This window comes from Aulonocara stuartgranti (assembly GCF_965226115.1).
Source record: "Aulonocara stuartgranti genome assembly, chromosome: 6".
NCBI lineage: Eukaryota > Metazoa > Chordata > Actinopteri > Cichliformes > Cichlidae > Aulonocara > Aulonocara stuartgranti.
Window position 1 is genome coordinate 9,996,053 of NC_138944.1, and position 21,698 is coordinate 10,017,750.

Sequence of the window (21,698 nt, forward strand, 5' to 3'; positions counted from 1 at the left end):
TTTTTGTGAAAGTCCACAAAACATAAAAGCATAATTCGCACAAACATAACTGTATTTCTTGTATCTTTATGACCACATGTGTTGTGCAACTGTTTTTATTCTGAAAGCGTCTACACACCCACACACATGCTTTCACTTACGCTACCTGGTTAAACCCAATCCTTGCTGGAGTCACTTGTGAGGTCAGATGCGAGAGTAAAGGCATGTTATCGATGAACAGATTCAATCTGTTTTTGCTGTTTTTAAATCTAAACAATTTAAATAATTTAAAACAAAATGAAACTTTGTCTGTCTTTTAACCAGTGACCCTGGTAAAAAATCTGGTGAAAATCATCAAATACAAGTATAAGCAATATGTCTGAGAGCTTTTTAAAGCCAATTATCTGCCAGACTTGTGACTTCCATTTGTTTTTGTGGCCTTGATCCGTTACTTTGATGAAGCCCACAATGCTGAAACAATAACCTGTTTGTTCTCATGGGAAAGTAAACTAGTGTAACTGAGATTTGTGAACTATTTCCCTGAAGTTTCATATTAGTGCTACATTTTACCTTTGAGCTACTCCATCTCCGAGAACCTGAGAACTCTGCTTCAGCTCAGTTTCAGCCCGGAGCAAACACAAAGTCCTCATTGCTACTTTGTGTATGTTGCAAAATGCTGAAAGTGGTAAACATTGAAGATGATCTCCAGCTTCGCGACAATAAATATACCTGTGAAAAATTTGAAAATGCCAATAAAGACATCTATTGTCTAAAGGAAGACACGCAGTGCTGTGAAAATTATTTGCCCCGTCCTGATTTCTTGTTTTCTCGCATACTTGTTACATATTTAAACATTTCTCCTATTCTGACGCTGCCTACCTTTCCTAATAGCTTACAGCTTTATACCCCTCGTCACACATTGACTTCTACTGCCGATCAGTCCTCTGAATCTCCCTTCCCCTCAGCTTTTCTTTTAGCCTCTTCATGTTAGCTTCAATCATTAACATCGTCCTTTTATCAACAGTTCTGGTTGTTATCTTTAATCATTTATATTTATGTTTTAATTTAATTATTATTTTTTTTTTTTAAACTATGTCCTTTGTTGTGTTTTAATTATCCCAGTTATTTTACTGATTGTCATGCAACACTTTGCTCAATGTTTGTTGTGCTTAAATCTACCTACACTGCTGTGAAAAATTATTGGTGTCTTTGCTGATTTCTTATGTTTTGCTAATTTGTCGTACATATAGATACTAGCGTAAATGGGCTATAAGTGGGCCCCGGACCATCACACTACTGCCACCATATTTGGCTGTTGGTGTGATTTTCTTTTTATGAAATGCTGTTAGTTTTATGTCAGATACAATAGGATCCAAATTTTCCAAAAATTTCAGCTTTTTGGGGAAATATTCATTAGTCCACAGAATATGTCCACAAAAGGTTTTGTGAACCATCAGGATGTTTTCTGTGAGATGAGACTTTGTCCTTTTTCGAGCTCTCACATTGATGCCATTTTTGCCCTGTCACTTTCTTATTGTCGAAACATTTATCCTGACTTTAACTGAGGAAAGTCAAGCCTGCAGTTCTTTAGATCCCAGACTGACTTCTTGAGTTTCTTTAGATACATGATGTTTTTCTTTTTAAGATATTTAGCCTACTTCACTTTATCAGACAGGTTATATTTAAGTGATTTCTTGATCCACATGTCTGGTGACAAACATTACTTTTATTTATTATTAAAAAAAAATTTTAATGGGCACTTTTGGCTGCTCCCTTGTCACAAGTGGTTGCCACAACTGGTACCGACTGGGTTAGGAATGCTATTTGGTGTGTCTCTAGTTGGAATTGAACCGGTGACCTTTCACTTGGCAAGTGAATGCAAAGTGTGAATCTTTGCCTTTTAATAAGCATTAGTAACCTCGATATTTACCCGCACGTCCAGTTTTCAGTCTAAACTAAAGATAATCCGGCTCCTTTGTCATCTTTCCAATAGGGACACAAGGATGTTGTACCAATGGGACAACCAGTTCTTTTTCTTCCTTTTACAGATTTAACAAAGAAGCTTGGTGAGTTTTTAAGATTTCTTGTGTAACCATGCCGTATTACACGTCACTGTAACTGCCTGGTCAAAACAACCCCTCGACTCTGGTTATGGAATATCGCAGATGAAGGCTGGTTGTCTTCTTGTTGTTTGCTTGTGTGCAGCTGTTATCTGTATCTGGATAGAAACAGAAGATGTGCTGTTGTTGTCATTTGAAGATTTTATCGCTTGAAGCTTTGCAAGCGCCCTTGTACCATACGGGCCGTAGAAAAAGGTCATGGTTTGGCTTAAAATACAACAGCTGCCACTTCTTTTAAAGCTCAGTTTTCTTGGTTGCCAGGGTTACACATCTCCACTGAAGGGTCTGAATAACATACGTCCTGCAGTTTAATGTCCGTAAACGTAAACAAATGGATTTCTTTTTTTGTGAATATTTCAGATTTTGCTCTGACACAGGGTTGAATACACAGGCCACAGAAAAGTTGTTTGGCAATAACGGATAACTGAGGTTTCTCGTGTGACATCATGTGGAGTTGCTCAAGAGTTGTCTATCATATTGGAAGTGATGCAAGCGCTCGTTGCTACAGAAAAACATGTATTTCCTGACTGGTTGGCAGTGGTTTCTGGAGGCTGCTGGCTCCTGCTGGGTGAAATGGTTGCATCAAAGGTGATTGCTTTGGTTACTAGCAGATTGCCACAGCTGCCTGTAGTTTTTTATGTGCAAATACTTTGTAACTACTAGCCAAGCTTGGAAATGGAGAAGAGTTGTGCTCTTTGGAATATTTGAAATATTTTGGCTGCAGGGCAGAGGCACAACTTTCACTTTGAAGTCGAACTGTCTCCATTTCTCGTTTGCGTTCACGCTTTTCACAGTTTCACTAGAGCTCGGAAAGAAGCTGGACAGTGTTTGCAGACGAGTCTTTCACTTCCACTACAGCAATATGCCAGCGACCAAAGCAATCCCATAGTGGTTTTTACCAGCTGGCAGGGGGAATAGTGGTTGCTGTGACTGACCGGTCTCTAGGCTTGTGTGACTTGAGCCTACATTGTTATCACAGTTGTCACACCTCCAAAATAGGTAACCACTTAATATCACATAGTTAGTGGTCTCGTGTCTGTAAAACCTCAGTCTCTTAAAGTGCACATGTATCCATATAGAGGGCACATATAGACACTATTTGTACACTACTCTGCCCAGTGCAGGCGTGAATTTCCACTTCGAATGACCCCCATGAGCCAATGAATCTCGAAAGACTCATAAATATTAAAATTATAGTAATTATTGGAAATATAATCAAGTTTATATAAACTCTGTTAAACCTTTTGAGCTTTGGACAAACAACAGCATGCTGTCTATTGTGCCATACAGGTTTGAAATCAGAAGTGACTGCAGATGAAGTATATATTAACATATAAACATGTGATGTTGTTTTAATTGAAATTTCTTCTTCATAAACATTTCTTTTCTGAATAATATAAGCTGTGTATAATTCAAATCAGCTGCCACTCTCGGTCTTCTCCGACATCTCTGACATGCTGACATATCTGCAGCCAACAGCTGTTGATCAGCAGGGCGTTGGGAAACTGTTTCCTATATTACGTTTGTGCACAGCATGCACGCAAAGGTCTGTGTATTAAAACACTGCTTCACAGCACTGCCGCTGGTCGAAAAATACAACAGAAAGAAAAATGTAAATATGTGAAGTCGTTCATCTGTCTGAAACAAGTTTCCTTCTGATTGGCTTCCTCATAAAAAACAAGTTTTAACACAAGTGGATTGGGCTGTTGTGCTTAAAGCCAGAGTGTTGTCCCTGAGATGACCATACATAATAAGCACTCTCAGTGATATCATGCAGACTGAAGACTAGAAAAAAAAGATGTGAAACTTGAGTGTGTAGTGCAGTCTCACAGAGATTGTTTGCATACATGCTGATGTCATTATGTGGAGGTTTGAGCATCAACCGTTAGAACAGTTTCTGTAAAAGAAATAAATAAGGACTAGCATGTTTTCCTCCATTTTCACTAAGTGACCTAACAAATCTGAGCAGCTCCAGGCGGATATCTTTTTTTTTTTTTCCTATATTATTTGTTGCACATCTCAAATCTCGTCCCTTTACCGGAAGCATTCTGATTTTTAGTGAAGTTCACGGTCATAAAGCAGGAAAAACTGAACACATTATTTGGTTTTTAAGACTCAAAGTGACAAAGTTATTGTGATATTAAGTTGTATATCTCTGAGTGACTTTTATTGTGAGTCAGAGGGAGACGAAACACAAAGCAACTTATTTGTGATGCAAGTCAATGCAGGGCTGTTTGCTCAGCTCTTCTGGTGAGGTGAAGCCTTGTCACCTCTCTCTCTCTCACACACACACACACACACACACACACACACACACACACACACACACAAAGAGGAGAGCAACCAGACTGTGGTAGAATTGTGATGGAATGTGAAGCTTATCTTTAGTTGGTAGCAGATAGACAGAGACAAAAACTCATATATACATACACACACACACACACACACACACACACCTGAGTTAGTTCAAATCTCCAGGTGTGTAAGCATGAATACAGATTTTTGAAATTAGTTTAATTTGAGTTGTTCAGGTGTATTTAGGATCTTATGCATCACATTCTTTCTATGTTAGAGGACTGGACATGCTTTGGTGGGCTAGTAGTAGTAGATTTATTTATATAGCAGACAGCACAATCACTTAATCAAGAGGATACAACCAAAACAAGTTTATAACATTCAGTAGAATCAGAGGAGAATCATCTAAATGTCCAACAGATGGGGATCCCAGCCACACTCAGATACACTGACTGGACTCAACTAAGTTCCAAGTACCAAGTCAGGAAGGACATGAGTCAGGTCTCAGAGGTCCACAAACCTGAACTGGCAAAGTATACTATCAGGGGTTAACCACTCAGGGGCAGTGTTTGCCAGGGTTGTAACATGAGGAAAACTGGGTGGTTTTCCCTGGTGGGTAGCAGCTGCTTTTTGCAAATGAAGATGTGATCAGGAGCTCTGATTGGTGAAAGTCAGTTACAATACAAGATCAGAGAAGAAGCTTCAAACAGCTCGATAGTGCCTTTTATCCTGTGGTTGAACTTGACCTCTGCTCTGTGCTCTTTGGCAGCCGGCAGTGCTCGATAACCTCCTGACCTCCATGAAATTTGTCCTCCATGGCATGGGCACCCTCCGCATCAACCTGGCTAACAACAGAAACAAGGTACTCATGTTCGACTTCTCTCACCTTCAATTTTGGTCTTTTTATTTTCTGTCGTTGTCATCCTGCTCCTGCCCTCTTAGAGTTTTGTGCTTCTTGTGTCTCTGCACGTCACCTGGATCACCATTAGAGGGCAGCATCTTAGCACTATAGCTACACAGCTTTCATTGAAGGAGAGCATAAAGTTAGGCCACTGGTGGGTGGTTTGCTTGTGAGGTTTAATTTAATTTGAACTTTACTGTCAAAGTTATCAGAGTGCATGTGTTTTCCACCTACACAGCACATCCTGCTGGGCAATGATGACCAAAGTATTTCCTCTATTAGATGTCATCAGAATGTGTGTGTGAGCATCTCTTTGTGTATGTGTTTGTGTGATTAACAAGTCTGGATGTGGAGACAGACTCATAAACTTTTCTATCATTTAGGCTTCCTTCTATCTTTTTTTTTCCATCTGACCAATCGCTCCTCCCTGATCATTAATCTGAATTTCTGTCTCCCTGTTGTCTTCTGGCAGGTTCACGCCCATTCCGTGCTGTCGTGTGGGCGTTGTTTTGACGAAGACCAGGTGCTCTTTCCTTTCCTGAGCCATGCTCTGTCCTGCCTGTGGGCCGACCAGGGAGTGAGGGCCGCGGCCGCCCGGGGATACGAGTACGAGCTCAATGACTCGGCGCTGTAGTGAGTACTCCTCGAGAACAGACTCACGCTGTGCTGAAGAGATGCAGGGGACTAATTAGCTGGACTTAGCAGCTGATGCTGAGCCATCTGCTTACTGTCACTGGGAGTTAATGTCTGGAGAAAGGAAGAAAGTAAACAGTGCAGGAAGATAGACCACAGTTTGGAATCACATATACTTCCACAACTGTTGTATATCTTAAAATAAAAGCCATTAAATACATACATAAACCAGATATTATTTTAGTTTTGGATGCGTGTATGAAGGAGGAAAGGCATTTTTAAAATTATCAGTATAGGGAAAAAATTGTGATTAGACACAAAAGTGATGACACCATAGTGAAAGCAAAGAATTGAGGCTGAAGCCTGAAACTAAGAAAGTAGAGTGTGTGAAACAGAAATAAGACAGAGCGCTGACCCACCAGGAGGCCGTCCGGTCTCATCCTCCGCCCCTGTGAGAGGCCTCGCTTTGGGGTTATCTACACCGACAGGACTCTTGGTTCCTACTGAGAACCACCATGCATCACCTTCTTGCAAACACACATGCACACACACACTGTGCTTCTATAGTACTTATGAGGACTCTTATTGACACAATGCATATATTACTCTTTGATCTTAATTTGTGTTTTCTTAAACACAAATTAAGATATTTGTTGTCTGCTGTCATTTGTTGTGATTGGATTCACCAAGTTTGCTGTTGAAAACTGGATATGCAGAAACTTGAAAATGAGGACAAACTAAAGACGAACACAAAGAGTGTGCACTGACGATAAACATGATATTTAAAAATGAAAACACAGGTTGCTACAGTGGGCAGCTCGGCACCAGGTGCCCTTCCTGACGCAACCACAAATGGATTCAATTGCAATAATACCACACACAACACATCTTATAATTGAATTTGACTGATGCCATTACTGTTGTTATGATTACTATTGTTAAGTCAAACCATGTAAAAATACTGCTGGTCTGTCGATTCAATCAAAGCCCTTTCACTGATTTCCAATAAAAAGGCTTGTTAGATGTTTCAGGTGTTTCCAACTGTTAACTGTGATAAACTGGCAACAGTTGCAAATCTCTTGCCATCTGTTAACTGCTTGTACGGAGAGTCCAGCCAGAATGTCAGAAATTTAAAACAGAAATCCCTCCACAAATGGTGACGAAATTTCTGCAGGATGGCGAATTAACCGGAAAATAATATAGTTTCTCAGCAACTTCGCTTTTGCGTTTGAATAAAACCAGAACGCAAACAGCTGGCGAGCAGCTGAGTCGAGTCATCGTCTGCAAAAAGATGCTTTGCAGATCACTTGCAGTGCAAAAATCTGCATTATATACAGTATTTTGAGGAATTGCAAACAGATTTTTATTTTTTTTTTAAATTGCTGGCTTTGTAAAATAACGACTAAAGCTCAAAGTGGTCCTCACAACAACAGAAGTACCAAACAGGCTCTTGCATGTTGTTTGCCCTGTGTAACATTTTTTTTTTTTTTTTTTTTTTTTTAGCAGCAGGATGTGTGTCGCTGTCCAAGAAACTAATTCAGGATGACGGGTAGAGAATGTCACAGTCAGTTCACATAGGTGGAGATGCCATCGTGTGAATGTGTGTGTAAAAAGATCACATTTTACTGAAGGCACACACACACACACACACACACACGATACAGTTGATTACACTAGCTGTGTAAATAGCTAATCTGTGTTTAGAAGCTGTGCCTCAGTGTGTTATTATGGTAAACCACAGTGTGAATATTCATCGTGATCAACCGCTGCGGCCCCTGGGGCTTCAGCCTTATCGCTGCACACCCAACACACGCACTCAGCCACACCAAACACACAATGTGTTAGCCTCCACTCCCGTAAGTGATACCTGATTTTTCTTTTGATCTCAAGTTTGTTTTCAAGTTATTAATTTCCCTGCCGCTCTCTTTCTTCTTCCCCTTGTTTCTCCTGGCTCTTTAACCTTTTTGCACCCTTCCCTCTGTCTTCTTCTCCTTCCTCCTCCTTTCCCAGTTTCTTTGAGAACATGAGCCGCATCATGTCTCCTGAGTACGTGCCCACAGAGACAGACGTCCTTCGAGTACGACTGAGGACGACAGGCGTGATAGAGACCCAGTTCAAAGTCAACCACCTTATTTTCAGGTAGTCACTTTTCTTTTTTATTAAGGTGAAGGATGATTCTGCATACAAGAACCGAGTCACTCAGAGCTGCTGTTGTCAGGTCTGCTCTTGACTTCTGCAGGGAGCGCCTGTCGTACCGACTTACTTCACTTCTTTAGCTGCGACTGTCTTATCTCAGTCTACAGCCATATGATAGTCCTGAGATATAAGATGGAGATGGGCGGCTTCATTCAATACGTCAATACGACACCTATCAGTTGGCTTTATGCTCATCTACAAACACACACACACACATACGCAGAAGCATCAGTGGCTCGGTCTTATCAGTGGAGCAGCAGAGGGCAGGTATCTGAGCTCAGGAGACTGCTGTCAGATGACCATATTCATCTCTGATCAATGGGCCGTTGTCACATAATACCACCTTCTTTATCATCTTCCTATGGCTGAACTCATTTCCTGAAGCCACTGACGGTCACGACAGGGCAATAGGTACTAATGAACTTGATTTTCTCTGCAGTGTGACTAATGCAGAATAGATGTCACTAAAGGAAAAAATAGTCATTTTTATTTCATATCGATGCAGTTTTATTAAATATTCAACGCCTTACTTAAACGGTGCTTCATTTGATTAGTGACACATTTTTTTAAAATATTTATTATCAGATTTTTTGATAAATACTCTTTTACATTTGTCGTATGACTGTTACACGCTCTGCAGCCCCAACTGTCCTTCCAGTTGAAGTCCAAGAACCTTTGGTGTGTAAATAAATTGGGTAGCACCAGTTTTTGGTTGCACTCATCATGCTGTCATGGCTGTTTTTGTTTCTTAGATTATAAGTAGTGCTGTCCCCGTTAATCTCGTAAAAATGACGTTAACGCCATAACCGCATTAACGCAGCAAATCTCTATAAGCGACTTAATGCGGGTGTGGCTGGACGGCGCTAACGTGTTAACGAGCTAGCCGTGCTAACACGTTAGCACTGTGCAGCCCCATGAACACATTAACTCACTAACAGAGATTTGAGGCATTAATGCGGTTATGGTGTTAACGTCATTTTAACGAGATTAACGCTGACAGCACTAATTATAAGAAATTTAAAGTAAAACCAATATTTCCAAAAATTCTTGTGTCCGTCTGTGCTACATAAATGGGGGTTTGTCCGGGATCCTTTGGGCTAGATGGCTGTGCTGTCCTTATATTGAAGCATATCTTTTTTAGTATTTTTTTCTTTGCTGATTTAGGTCATCATGCTTGTTGGTTATTCTGGGTGGGAATCTGCCACGTTCCTGGAACAGTACTGCAGATGGGCGTGGTTGGTTATGCTATTTTGAAAAGTGTTTGGTTATAGCCTTGTGTGAACATGGCTGTGTTCATCTACATTACTGTTTATTGGTGACTTTTGAATAATGATGCAGTTCTTTTGTAGTGTGACTTTTAGAGTTGCGGCCCACTTTTGTTGAATAACTTGTAAATGTGGTTAACTGAAAAAAAGTAACTTTGTGTTCCTTTGCCACACTGTGGGTGTGACTCTTTATTTGCAGATGGACACTTGCATTTATCTTGCTGAATTTTATGGCTGTGGAAACTTGTAGTCATATCAGACCACTTGTTTTGTGGGGACAAGTGATCACTTCTTGTTGGGATTATTTGTTACTGTTTTTGGTTGATGTTTTGTTGTAACTTAAATAAGACTTGTAGTCTGTAGCTGTTCTCCTGGTGAAACCTTTATGAGCAGAGGTGTTACATCAGGCTATAACCCAGACTGTCCTTATACAGGTAGCACAAGAGACTTTGGGTGTTGACTGGGTTTAATTGCTAATTATTTAAAGATGATGAGGTGTGGATAAAGGAATTCCCGAGGTTGGCTTGGAAGTGACGCCATTTTTTTGCTAATCCTTACTTCCCTAGCTGTTGTTTTCAGCTTAGATTTTTTTTTAAGTAATTTAAAGAAAAAACAGAGCAAAACTTTCTTGAGCAAATGCACCTGTGTTTGGGTATTTTAAGTTAAGCAGTAAAATGCTGAAAGTCTCGTACAGGTGGCAGACAAAACACAAATACTTTTGGAGGAAGTTTAGGTTTCAGTTCAAGTGAAAGCATCAAAGTACTTTATAATTCATCTGAAGTGCTGCCAGGAGTTTAAAGTTGAGTAAAAATGTGAGCTGAACTGTATGTGATTGATATGAACCGTCACTTTTAAGTGCTTTTACTGGCAAAACAAGTTGAATTGTTGGCTGAAATCTAAACACCTGAATCAGTAAACGTACAGCAGTACGTTTGGGAGTGAGAAGAGTTAGGGCCGATGGAATGAAATGCAGCATAGAATTAGAAAATTATATGTCAATTAAATCTGCCAGAGCATTCGCTGCGAGTTGTATTGATCGTCTTTGACAGTTTTCATTTCCTGCTGTTAAAATGAAATGTTCAGCTTTTTATGTTTTATTTTTGAGAAGAGATAAAAATATAAAATGTTTATATGTAAAACACACACACACACATGCACATACAGTCTCTTACTCTGTCTGTGTTTGGGTGCGTTAATCTGGGACAGATCAGATGTTATTCAGTGATGGATGATAATGTATGACATTTGAAGGATTTTCAGGTTGTAGTTAAAGTACAGTCTAAAGTTACAGGTACATAAGAAACTGACTGACCTGCCTATAAGGTGTAATTATATTCACTGCAAATAAAAGATGGATGTAGTCACCTAGAATGTCATTCATTGGGTTGCAGACAGTGTTTTTTGAAGTGATTTCAGCCTTTTAGCCATCAAGATTTAGTGTTTTTGTTTTTGTTTTTTTTAACCTCCTAAGACCCGCACTCTTCCACAGTATGCATTTTTAATTTCTCTTTGATATTTGGGCATATTGGGGCCCAATGAACAACAAATAATTACCAGATTTTTTTTTTAACCTTATTTTTGTTTTTAAGAAAAATAAGAGCCACATATGACGATATTCGTTTAAAAGTTTGATAGAACAGTAGCAGTATAATGTCCTCGTAAAGCAAAATTGAGTATTCTGGTCTAAATAACCCAAAATGTGATGTCCACATATGTGGACGCCAGGTCCTAGGAGGTTAAATAACATTTTTAATCAGAGAGGTGGAATGCAGGCCTGAAGAAAGCTCACCAGGTGGTCGGTCCCATGTCATGTTAATTTTGTCATCAGTCTAACATTTGTCCCTAAAGTGGCCCCGCCCTTAACCCTTGCATACCTTAAAATCTTAATATTACTGAAAGCCAGTCTGTTAAATAAGAATGCGTCCCCTGCATAAATGTAATTGAAAGAGAAAATTATTTGCAAAGACCAAAAAAGATATTTTTATGTCAGGCCGTAAACAAGTTTACTTCTGTGTTTTACTTCTGAATTAAACAGCCTCTAGTGGTTGCTCCAGGAACTGCAGTTTTTATACCTATGTAGTGACTTTATTTTTCACTCTACTGGAGATTTCAAGTTGGGTGACATAGGTCAGCAGTCTGCAGCCCCCAGGCCATGTAAGTCTTTTGGTAACAGGCCACGAGAGTTGAGGCTTGGGGCGTGAAATTAATGGTTTTCAGGGTTTTTTATCGTTAACTCGGTTGACTCTGGGTCTTTTCCTGTGTTGTAGTTGTGTCTTATTTTGAAAGAAATATTTACCTGTTACCATAGTGACCAGAGAGCATTAAGGGGCAGAGAGGAGGATGTTACTCTCAATGTTGTTGGCGCATTTCAGGAGGACGCTATTAATAAAGTTACACAGTTAATTCACATTTCTTATTATATTTACAAAATACCACAGGTTTTGTCGTATCATTTTATTTTGTTGTATTTATCCGCGACACCTTAAAGGCCAGTCCTTGAAAAAATTGACGGACATAAACCGGTCCGTGATGCAAAAAAGGTTGGTGACTGCTGTAGGTGTTTTTCCTGAAAATTAATCTGTCTTTAAATAATATCCCCAATAGCCGCTAATTTTACTTTACTTTTAGAGGTAATATCTAGTATGATTCTGGTCTGTATATTAAATCCTGCTGTTTGTGTAGCTAAAAATCATGTAAATCTCAAATCAGGCAATGAATGTTCAATTGATGTTGTGTCTGTTGTCATGTCCAGGCCGTTATGGAGATAGCAAAGCTAACACAGTTTTTTCTTATGTAAAATTTACCATCAAAGTCATTTTCTTGTAGAAATGAATGAAACATAATCCTGACTTGGTGGGAAAAAAATGTCAGAGTTGGGATGAAATGATTTACTCCAGAGCAGTAAGTTCTTATTGAACTTTAGCAACTGACCTCTACAGACCATAAAATTTAATAGTTGGTTTTGCGGTTCCATTTACCGGTGTGACTTTTATGGTACGGGCAACACAGTTCGCATTGTTTCTGTGTGTGTGGGTTTGTGTCTGTCATCATATTCCAGAAAATCAGATTATTTTCCACCTCTTTGTCAGTAATATCCACCAAAGGAGCGCTCCCTCCCCCTTTTTCCCACCACAATATCAACCTGTCCTTCATCTCAGTTCGACGTTACATCTCATATGGAATTATAATAATAAAACACATTACCCTCAGCGCTTCATACGATCTCTGTTTAGCATATAAACATTGTAGAGAAAGTCAGTTTGTCAGCACACGGCTGCCATCTGGGATATTGGCGTGACATTTAAATGCTTCTACTATGTCTCTGGATGCTGCAGACGTGACATGTTTGACTTGATTTGACAAAAGTAAGTTGTGGTTTGTTTTTTTTTTTTTGTTTTTTTTTTAACTCAGGAAACATTTCACTGCATTGAGATCCTTTGATCGTGCCCGAATCTTTTGTTCTGTGGTGATAAATGCTACCTTTCCCTCACAGTCTTATTAATTGCGTCATTTAGTTGCTCAGTTTCTGCTTTTTTTTTTTTTTTTGTGAAACACTAAGAAGCTGACGTCACCACCAAGTGACGGTGTCAGATCAGAGCTGGGGGAGCGGAGTCCCAGGTGGTGCTGCAGGAAGGAGCCCAGCATCTCACGCAGCCTCTTTCTAATCTGAATTCTGGAGAAGATAAATAATTGGCTTTAGTTAATTGACACTCTGCACCATTAGTGTGTGTGGATTTCCTTCTGTGACTTGAAAAGATTAAACCCAGAGGGTTGATGAAGAGCTTAGCATAAGTTAATGTAATTATTTCATACTTGGCCATAAAATGGGTATTACAGGGATTTGGAGAAGTAGATGGTAGGGGAGAAAGGGTGAGTTTTTGCTTTCAGACATAGGAAGTGTGCAGTTTTTTTTTTTTTTGTTTGTTTTTTAACCTACTGTTAAACAAAGACTTTTGATTTCACATTTAAAATATTACTTTCCAGCATTTGTGTTAGTAACCTGCTGATATTTCAGAAAGTGTGGTGTTATTACAGAGGCGAGTTTTTGGTGTCGTTTTGTCGCCATTCGGGCCGCACTCAGAGCTAACACAATGCGAAACCGTCTCCCTCTCTTCAATGATTGTCTCGCTTGTTCGTTCATAAGGTTTCTCATCAGTGGCCACATCTGCGCCCTGTACTCCTTCCCTCTATTATTTAAGAATCACTTTAGGTCTCACTGTAAGTGCTATTAGGCCTGTGTCTGTTTTCATTCTGACTCATTTAGTGCATTTTATAAGGTACTAAATCATCAGATTTTAAGTCACAAATTAAAGTTTAAAAATGAAGCTTCTATGAGTTTACAAAAACAGACTTTTAGGTTTATTTGAGTGCTATTTCGATCCAGATTGGAGGAAAGATTTAGGAATTACAGGGTTTTTAGGCTATTACTTTATTATTTATTCATCTGTTGTGTAGAAAAAAAGATTCCTAGTATAAACATTTTCTGTGTGAACACAACATATAGTTGAATGACCTCTCACAGCAAGTGAAAGAGAACAACATGCATTGGCCTTAAAAAATAGAAAGATTAGATCAGACCAGGGACCTCTGTCTTCAGAGCCACATGTGCTTCTTTGTTCATCTTTACTGGCTATAAAAGTCCTGTTACTTTTGCAGAACCTCACATGGATGTACAAATGGCTCATCTTTATAGTTCACATAGATTGGAACAAGAATTTAAGTGTTCAAGAATTTAATGTGATTTCATTACCAACACTACTGGCTTGCAGGTATACTTGATCCACTGGTGGATTTTGTTTTCTTTAACAGGATGATTTATATATGGAATAGGTTGTATCAGGATGAGACATTTATTATCCTAAAGTTTAGACATTGTTTTATAGCAGCAGATATTAAAAAAATTAAGTTGCACACCACAAACATGTAATAAATACCATTTTTTTTAAAAAGCCCACTTTAGACTCATATGCTTTGGAGCTCCAGGTAGTATTTTCTTTCAAGAATTACATAAAAATAGCTTTCGGTTGCTTTGGTTTTTTTGACCCCTGGAATAGCAGACGAGAAGGGATGGATGGATAGAGAGATGGACCTCTGAACTACAACAATAACAGCTTTCCCTAAACTGACTTCTTTGGACAGGAATCTAAGACCGGATATACCAGCATGACTGCTCACGATCCGAAGCACCTGTAAGACATTTTCGATGCTCTCATTGGGACTGGGTTACTGGTTTATTGATTATGTGACAGAAGCAGCTGGATAAATCCTGGAGTTTATAAAGCACGAAGGTGAAAATGTGGATTTGGGGTTATTGTACTTAAATAAAACTAAATGGAAAACTAAAAATAGACATGAAAAAGCAAAACTAACGAACTGACCTTTGTGAAAAGGAGCTACAGTACAATAAAAAAATATTGAGGAAATATCTTTAGTTTTAGTATCTGTTTGGTTTGATGAGGCATTAATGGGACTCTGGATGTCTACAAGAGTGAGTGCTCCGTTTTTATTGTAATACCTATCATGCCTCTGATATACCTCCCAAACAAAGACTGACACTAATTAAGACTAAACTAAAACAATTTCAAACAATAAGAAGTAAAGTGAAATAAGAAAACTCACTCTGGAAACTAAACTGAACTAAAAGGAAAAAGTCAGAATGAAAGAAAATTAAAATTAATTGTAAAATACAACAGTATAATAACATTTGCTTGGAATGGTGTGCAATGAGGCACTTTACTTATTTGGGAAAAGTAATCTTTTAACGGCATTTAGATTAACATTTGCATCTATGGTGGTGGCATACAAATCCAACATTTTTAAAAACTGTAGAAAGTATATTCAACCCATTTAAAAGTGAAAAATCGAATCAACCATAAAGTATTGTCAAATAAAAATACCATAATTTCTTACAGGTTTAACAAAAAGCTTCAGTTTTTGGGACATACCAAAGAATTTAGTATTTTAAATGAATCAGCAGGCCAGCTGAACATGGGGAAATCTGAAATCAATCTACAGGTAGATCTCCAATCCAACGTGCATAGAGTATAAACTTTTCAAAAGAAAAAAAATTAAATATATTGATGTTTCCAAATTTGCTTTCCAAACAAAATCACTTTTTCTGAGAAACTTAAATGCATTTTATGAGAATTTTGTGAAACCACTGATAGCAGTGTTCTACAAATTAATAGACCAATAAGAGCTTATTTCTGGTTTAGTACATATTCTGTGTGTCTGCTGGTAAATTAAAAAAAGTGTCTTTTAATCTAGTTTTATAATCGAGGACGAACCCTTTCAGGAGTTTTATTCTCGTCTTATGTTCTCGTTCAAAATTAAATTCTTCAGGCACTAAATCAGAAGTATAAAATCCTCCAAATCTGTCATTAGATCTTTTTGTACAGCTGTGTTTAATTTCTGCTTCACATTATCTTTGTTACAGGAGATTTACTGAAAACCAAAAACATTGTGGGGAATCGTCCATGTAGAAGTAAACGTGTAGTAAAATATTAATACATTAACCAGTGTGTAACATCAAACTTTGTTTTCTATATTATAGAGGCTCTGAATAATGAACATGACCAAATGTTCATTTTTTAAATAATTCAATATCTTTTACTGATCTCACACTACAGTGGTGTGCCGGAAGTCTGTACGAAAATAAGTCTGCCTGCCTTCCTCCACCCACACTTCCCACAGCTGTAGTTGACCTTATTGACCCACTTTTGTTTAGTTATTTCAAATCACATTTGACGGTCTTGATTTCTGAAAAAGCTGCAGAGCGCTAGATGAGTTTCTTTAATTAGTTGAAATATGTAACAGGAGACACCTGAGGCACACAGGATTACACTTTATTAAGTTGAAAATGTTCCAAGTGTGAGCTTTTGGTGTTCTTGGATTCAAAACAAATAATTCAAAAGAACAGTTTACCGTTTTATGAAATTTGCACGCTAACATTGCTAAGACTTTAATGAGAGGATTGAGACCGTGTGTGTGCGTGTGGGGCCAAACAGCAACTAGCTTATGTTAGTATAAAGACAGAATAGTTAATCTACTATGTAGAACAACTTTTAAAACTATATATTGTTTTAGAATTTTTATTAGTGTACAGATTTGATGAATAACAGTCAACCCCCTTTTATTACACCTGCTTTAATTTCCATTAATACAAATATCTGCTCGGCTCATTTAAGCATGTAGATGCAGCCAAAGTTCAAACTGAGCATCAGAATCTGGAAGAAAGGTGATTTAAGTGACTTTAAATGTGGCATGGTGGTTGGTGCCACACAGACTGGTGGGGTATTTCAGAAACTGCTGATCTGCTGGGATTTTCCCAAACAATCATCTCTATGGTTTACAGAGACAGTGGGGAAAAAATATCCAGTGATTTTTCTCTTGGAGAAAAATCACATGTCAAAGTTTACCCATGTCCAAGGTGAGTGGGTAAACTGCCACAACCTGAAAGGAGAGTAACAGTAGCCACTTGTTAAAACCAAGCAATGCAGAAAAGCCAAAGTTCAAACAGTATGTCACCCTTTGAAGCAGGTGGGCTACAGCAGTAGCAGACCACACCTAACATGATAACACTTGTGAACAGCCCAGGCAAGAGGTGATGGTCTAACGGTGTCTTGTACATTTTCTTGGCGCATTTTGGGTCCTTTAGTACCAACTGAGCATCATTTTAACACTACAGCCCACCTGAATATTTTTTCTTACATTTATAACCACAGTGCAACCGGATGCCAGTCTAATAGAGCATGTTTGGGGTAGAAGAAGAGATTCAGATCATGGATATGAAACAAATGCCATGAAGCACTGAGGCAGTTCAGAAGGAGAAGCCATCTTTTACATGTAAAACATGCAACTTGTATTACATACCTCAAAAACATATAATAAACTAACAGCACTGCACTTCTGTTGAATCCTTATTCAGACACTTTTGATGAGGTGTGTGTGTGTGTGTGTGTGTGTGTGTGTGTGTGTGTGTGTGTGTGTGTGTGTGTGTGTACAGTCTCGCAATTTTACGCCCAGACACAGCCTAGTTAGCATACAGAGGTCCTGTTTGAACTTTGACCTCTCTGTGTAATAAGGTTCTGAGTCTTTTCCTGGATCATTAACATCAACTGCTCTGGTAATTACAATTACAACACTGCAGATGAGGGTGAACATCAAGGGGCAGAAGCAGGGGAGGGGTGAGAGGAGGGAAGGATGACATAAACAGAGATGTCTTATAGAAAGAAATGTGTTTCTTTATGCAGGCGAGGTCGGCGTTTGGATGCTGGGAGTTTCATCACTTTTCATTTTGAGAATATTACAAACGCAGTAGAGCCACGCAAGGAGCTTTCCATCAAACTAAATGCTACAGCATACACCGATGAGCCACGGCATTAAAAAATAATGGCAGCTGTCCTGATATTCACGTGGATGTACCACACACCTAAACACTGTTGCTGCCACTGCAACAGCCAAACAATGTACCTCATGGTACCCAAAGGTTTCGCTGCCAGTGTACTGGTTTTTATCAGCACAGGTGTCTGTGTCCTGATGGGTCAGAGCTGTTTTTACTGGCGCAAGGAGGACACACACAGTGTTAAGCAGATGGGTTTTAATGCTGTGGCTGACAGATGAATATTTCCCTGGTCCATTTAACTCAAATTGCACCCTCCAGCTTTTTATTGAGCACTGGTGCTGAAGGTGGTATGTCACGTAAAATTGATAAAACTTACTGAGAACCACTGATCTACTGAGAGGCTCTAATAGGCACATTTCAATGTGCAAACTTTTAGAGACCACCTGCCATAAAAAAACAAGAAAACAAACATGCAGAAATAGAAATGCATCAAAAACACATTTTATTTAGTATTTAGTTAGCAAGTAAATAACTGTAAGTTACATTCTTAATATAAGATGGATTATGGGCTTTATTTTATCATTTTTTTTATAAACAGTAAGTTCATGGATGACAACTATAATTGTATTTTAGCACTGTAAATATCATTTTAAGTAAAGCGCTTACAGATCTCGGTGGAGTAACTGTTACAGCAACATAATAAATGATAGAGGCTCTCAGTGACATCATCCAGAGCCCTGACTAGAGGAAAAAAATAATTTTGAGCAGTTTGAAGCCTGAGCGTTTTACTCAGAATATGTCAGTGATGTTGTTTTGGTTAAGCTGGGCTTTTGTGTATCTTGACAGATTTATTAGCTTATGGAAATGTCATTTAATTTTCCAGACAGATGAAGGGATTTTTCACCGCCTTTCCAAATATCTGAGTTTTATTTTGGATGCTTGCATTATTTTAGATTTTTCCAAAGTTATTAGCCCTGCTGAGGCTATAGTGTATTCTTTTTCCTGGATAACAGCCGACAGTCATTTGTTGTAGGTCTAACACACATCTCCTGAATAATCCCAGCACATTCTTCTTTGTCAGATCCCTCAAGCTCCTCTACATTTTATGGTCTTCTGGCATGGATCTTGGTCCTCAGTTCAGCCAACAGATTTTAAATGAGATTTCATTGCACAGTCCATTCCTGTGCAGGGTTCCAGTGATTGTCTTCTTTGAGACTACAATTCCTGTCTTGGTTAAATTATTCACTAGTATCTCTGCAGTTGTTCTGCGGTCTAGGCACACGTCTCACTCATTTCTTAATCTTTTGCTTCCTACCTCTGCCAGGCTTGTTCTATACTGTGTGGCTCTCTTGAAGTACTTGATGATACCTCTTGGTCTGGTTATTGACCCTTGGAAACGCTGTGATAACTCTGCTTTGTGAGCATCAACAATGTTTTTTCTCAAACTTTGGAAAAAAGTGAAAGTTCAAACCCTTGCTGAGGTTTTTGCGCTGTGTGTAAATTGGAAGATTACGCTCAGTTTTAACTTGATTTCACAAGCTTTAAGCACTAAAAGTGAAACGCATCATCATGCAGCAGTGGTTTGTGCTAGGGCTAATTAAAAATGTCAGGTTTTTTTTAGGGGGTTAAAAATCTGTTAAGTGCAAATAGAATATATTTTTGTTTCCTGAAGAAAACTAGCATGTTTAGAAATGCTATGCTGAAAATCCTTTGCTCTCTTTTTAGGGGCGCTAGCAATTTTGTCCTCATCCGTAATTTGGTTTATACTTCTGTTCAAGAACAAGTACCTGCCAAATCATGACTACCATAAACCTCTGCTGTGTTTTAATTTTAGCGCTAATGAGCAAATATTACATTTAACTGGCAAACCATCAACATGCTAGTAGTAGTAATTAGCTAAAAACGTCACTCTGCTGGAACGCAATCCACTGGATGCTAACTACATTCAATATAATTCGGAAACTAACAGTTAAACTCAGTATGTGTGCACATCAGAAATCCTACGTTATTACATTTATTTGTAATACAGGTGTCATTATGCACGTGGCTTATTAGTAGGTTTGTATAATGAACTTTAGCTTCAATGACAGCTCCTGTGTCTGGAAACAATTCCACTGAAAATTTCCAGCATAAATCTCATCTTTATGTTGCAGTCTTTCCTGTTTGTTTCCCCGTGTGTGTCTGTGTCTCCACATGTTCATTTCCCCTCTTAATAAAGAGCTGCACTAACTCAACAGATGCTCAAAGGAAGGTGGCACATCTGGCTTTGAAAAATGGGTGAAGTGGCAGAAACTGATCTGTGGTGCTCTCTGTGTTCCTCGGCTCTTATTCCTGTTGTGTTTTTCTTTCTATCATCTTTCTGGAGAACATTGACCTTTACGCGTTTTGTGTGCCACGGTGTGATTGTCTCTGGAAAAACTGAAAAAGTAAGGGGGGGTCTGCAGAGACGTGCGGCACGAGGCTCCTTGTTTGTGTGTGTGTAAGTGTAAATAGCATTTTTCAAAAATATGACCTTATCCAAAACCAATACAATCTGTCATTGATGAGAGGCATCCTGAGGCACTTCAGCAGGCTTCATCATCCATATGGGAGGTCATGAACACGCTGACGGCACAATCTCAGATCATACACTTAATCGCAAACACAGACATGTGGTCTCTAAATACTTGAATGAAAATGAGCAGGATTTCTATCGTTTTGGTAAAATGACAGACAAGAGATCTGGATTATAAATTTATGCTAACTATAATAATAATATGTTGCTTACAGTAAAGGTAATACAATGTTTGGGTGAATAATCACTGTTTGTAATGTGTGTTTAGCCCCTTGAGCACTCCTGATTAAGTGTGTTGATCTGCCGAATCAGAAGCACACACCTATAGTTTGTCATTATCTTCTATGTCATGATAGATTTTGTGAAAAATGTGTTCTACTGAAACAAAGACTTTTCAATGCAGATATTATGGCATGTTGTGAGACATCACAGGGTTAAGGTATGAATATTCTAAATTCCTTTTATTTTTCTCAAAAACAGTGAGGTGAAGGTGGTTCCTCATTACTGATAGTGACTTTCTGGGATCTCACAGAATGACGTGTGTTTATTATATTCATCAGAAAGTAACTACCAACCCAGTAGCGCTCCGGACTGCTGTGCATCTCTCTTTAGATGTTTAAACTGTCTCGTTCCCTCCTTTCGTCTGTGTGTAGGATGTACGATGTTGGAGGTCAAAGAACAGAGCGGAGGAAGTGGATTGGCTGTTTCGAGGACGTCAGGGCGGTGCTATTCGTGGTATCGCTCAGCGGATACGACATGACCCTGGTGGAAGAGCCTTCTGTGGTACAGCATGCACAGAATCACTCATTCACAAATGTTTGTTTTGTTAAGTGACCGAACGTAGAAGTCTTTTTTTAATTTATTCATTTATTGATTTATTTTTTAGGTCAGACTACTATTAAAGACAGCGTTTAAAGTGAAAGTGTGTCTGCTGTTCTCTCTGCAGCTGTTTGATGGTTGTAATATCTTCTCTCTGCAGAATCGTCTTCAAGAGAGCATGAAGCTCTTCTCCTCCATCTGCAATAATATCTTCTTCCGCAGCACATCCATGGTGAGAAACTCATCTTTGACCTCAGGAGGGTAGATGTGAGTCCACAGAGCGTCATCATAGGAAGGAGACGTGTTTTATTCATAGACTGGCTTTATAATTGTTCACTTTTTTAAATCAGAAATATGTTGTGAAACTGCATAAGTGATGATTCTGTGCTTAAGTGGGCTAGTTTTATTCATTATCATCTTATCAGACTGGTAATTTGTACAAAACAAATTCAGTTCTCTCAACGAGGACTGACAGTAGCTCCCAACAGTTTTTGGCTTAAGGGGAAAAGTTGAAGGGATCACAAAAAATGATCGGATCCATCAGGAAAACGTAATGGCAATATCTGCTGAGATATTTCAGATATTTCGCTAT

The 21,698-nt window shown here is 38.7% G+C and overlaps 1 protein-coding gene across 1 annotated transcript in view; it reads left to right on the top strand.

The window, feature by feature from the left end:
* Positions 1–21,698, top strand: part of gnav1 (guanine nucleotide binding protein (G protein) alpha v1) — a 35,077-nt gene that overhangs the window by 6,308 nt on the left and 7,071 nt on the right. The window contains exons 3-7 of the mRNA XM_082536612.1: positions 5,164–5,256; positions 5,768–5,928; positions 7,939–8,067; positions 20,941–21,070; positions 21,267–21,338. Coding sequence (XP_082392738.1) covers positions 5,164–5,256; positions 5,768–5,928; positions 7,939–8,067; positions 20,941–21,070; positions 21,267–21,338 — 585 coding nt within the window. The remainder of the gene's footprint in view (positions 1–5,163; positions 5,257–5,767; positions 5,929–7,938; positions 8,068–20,940; positions 21,071–21,266; positions 21,339–21,698) is intronic.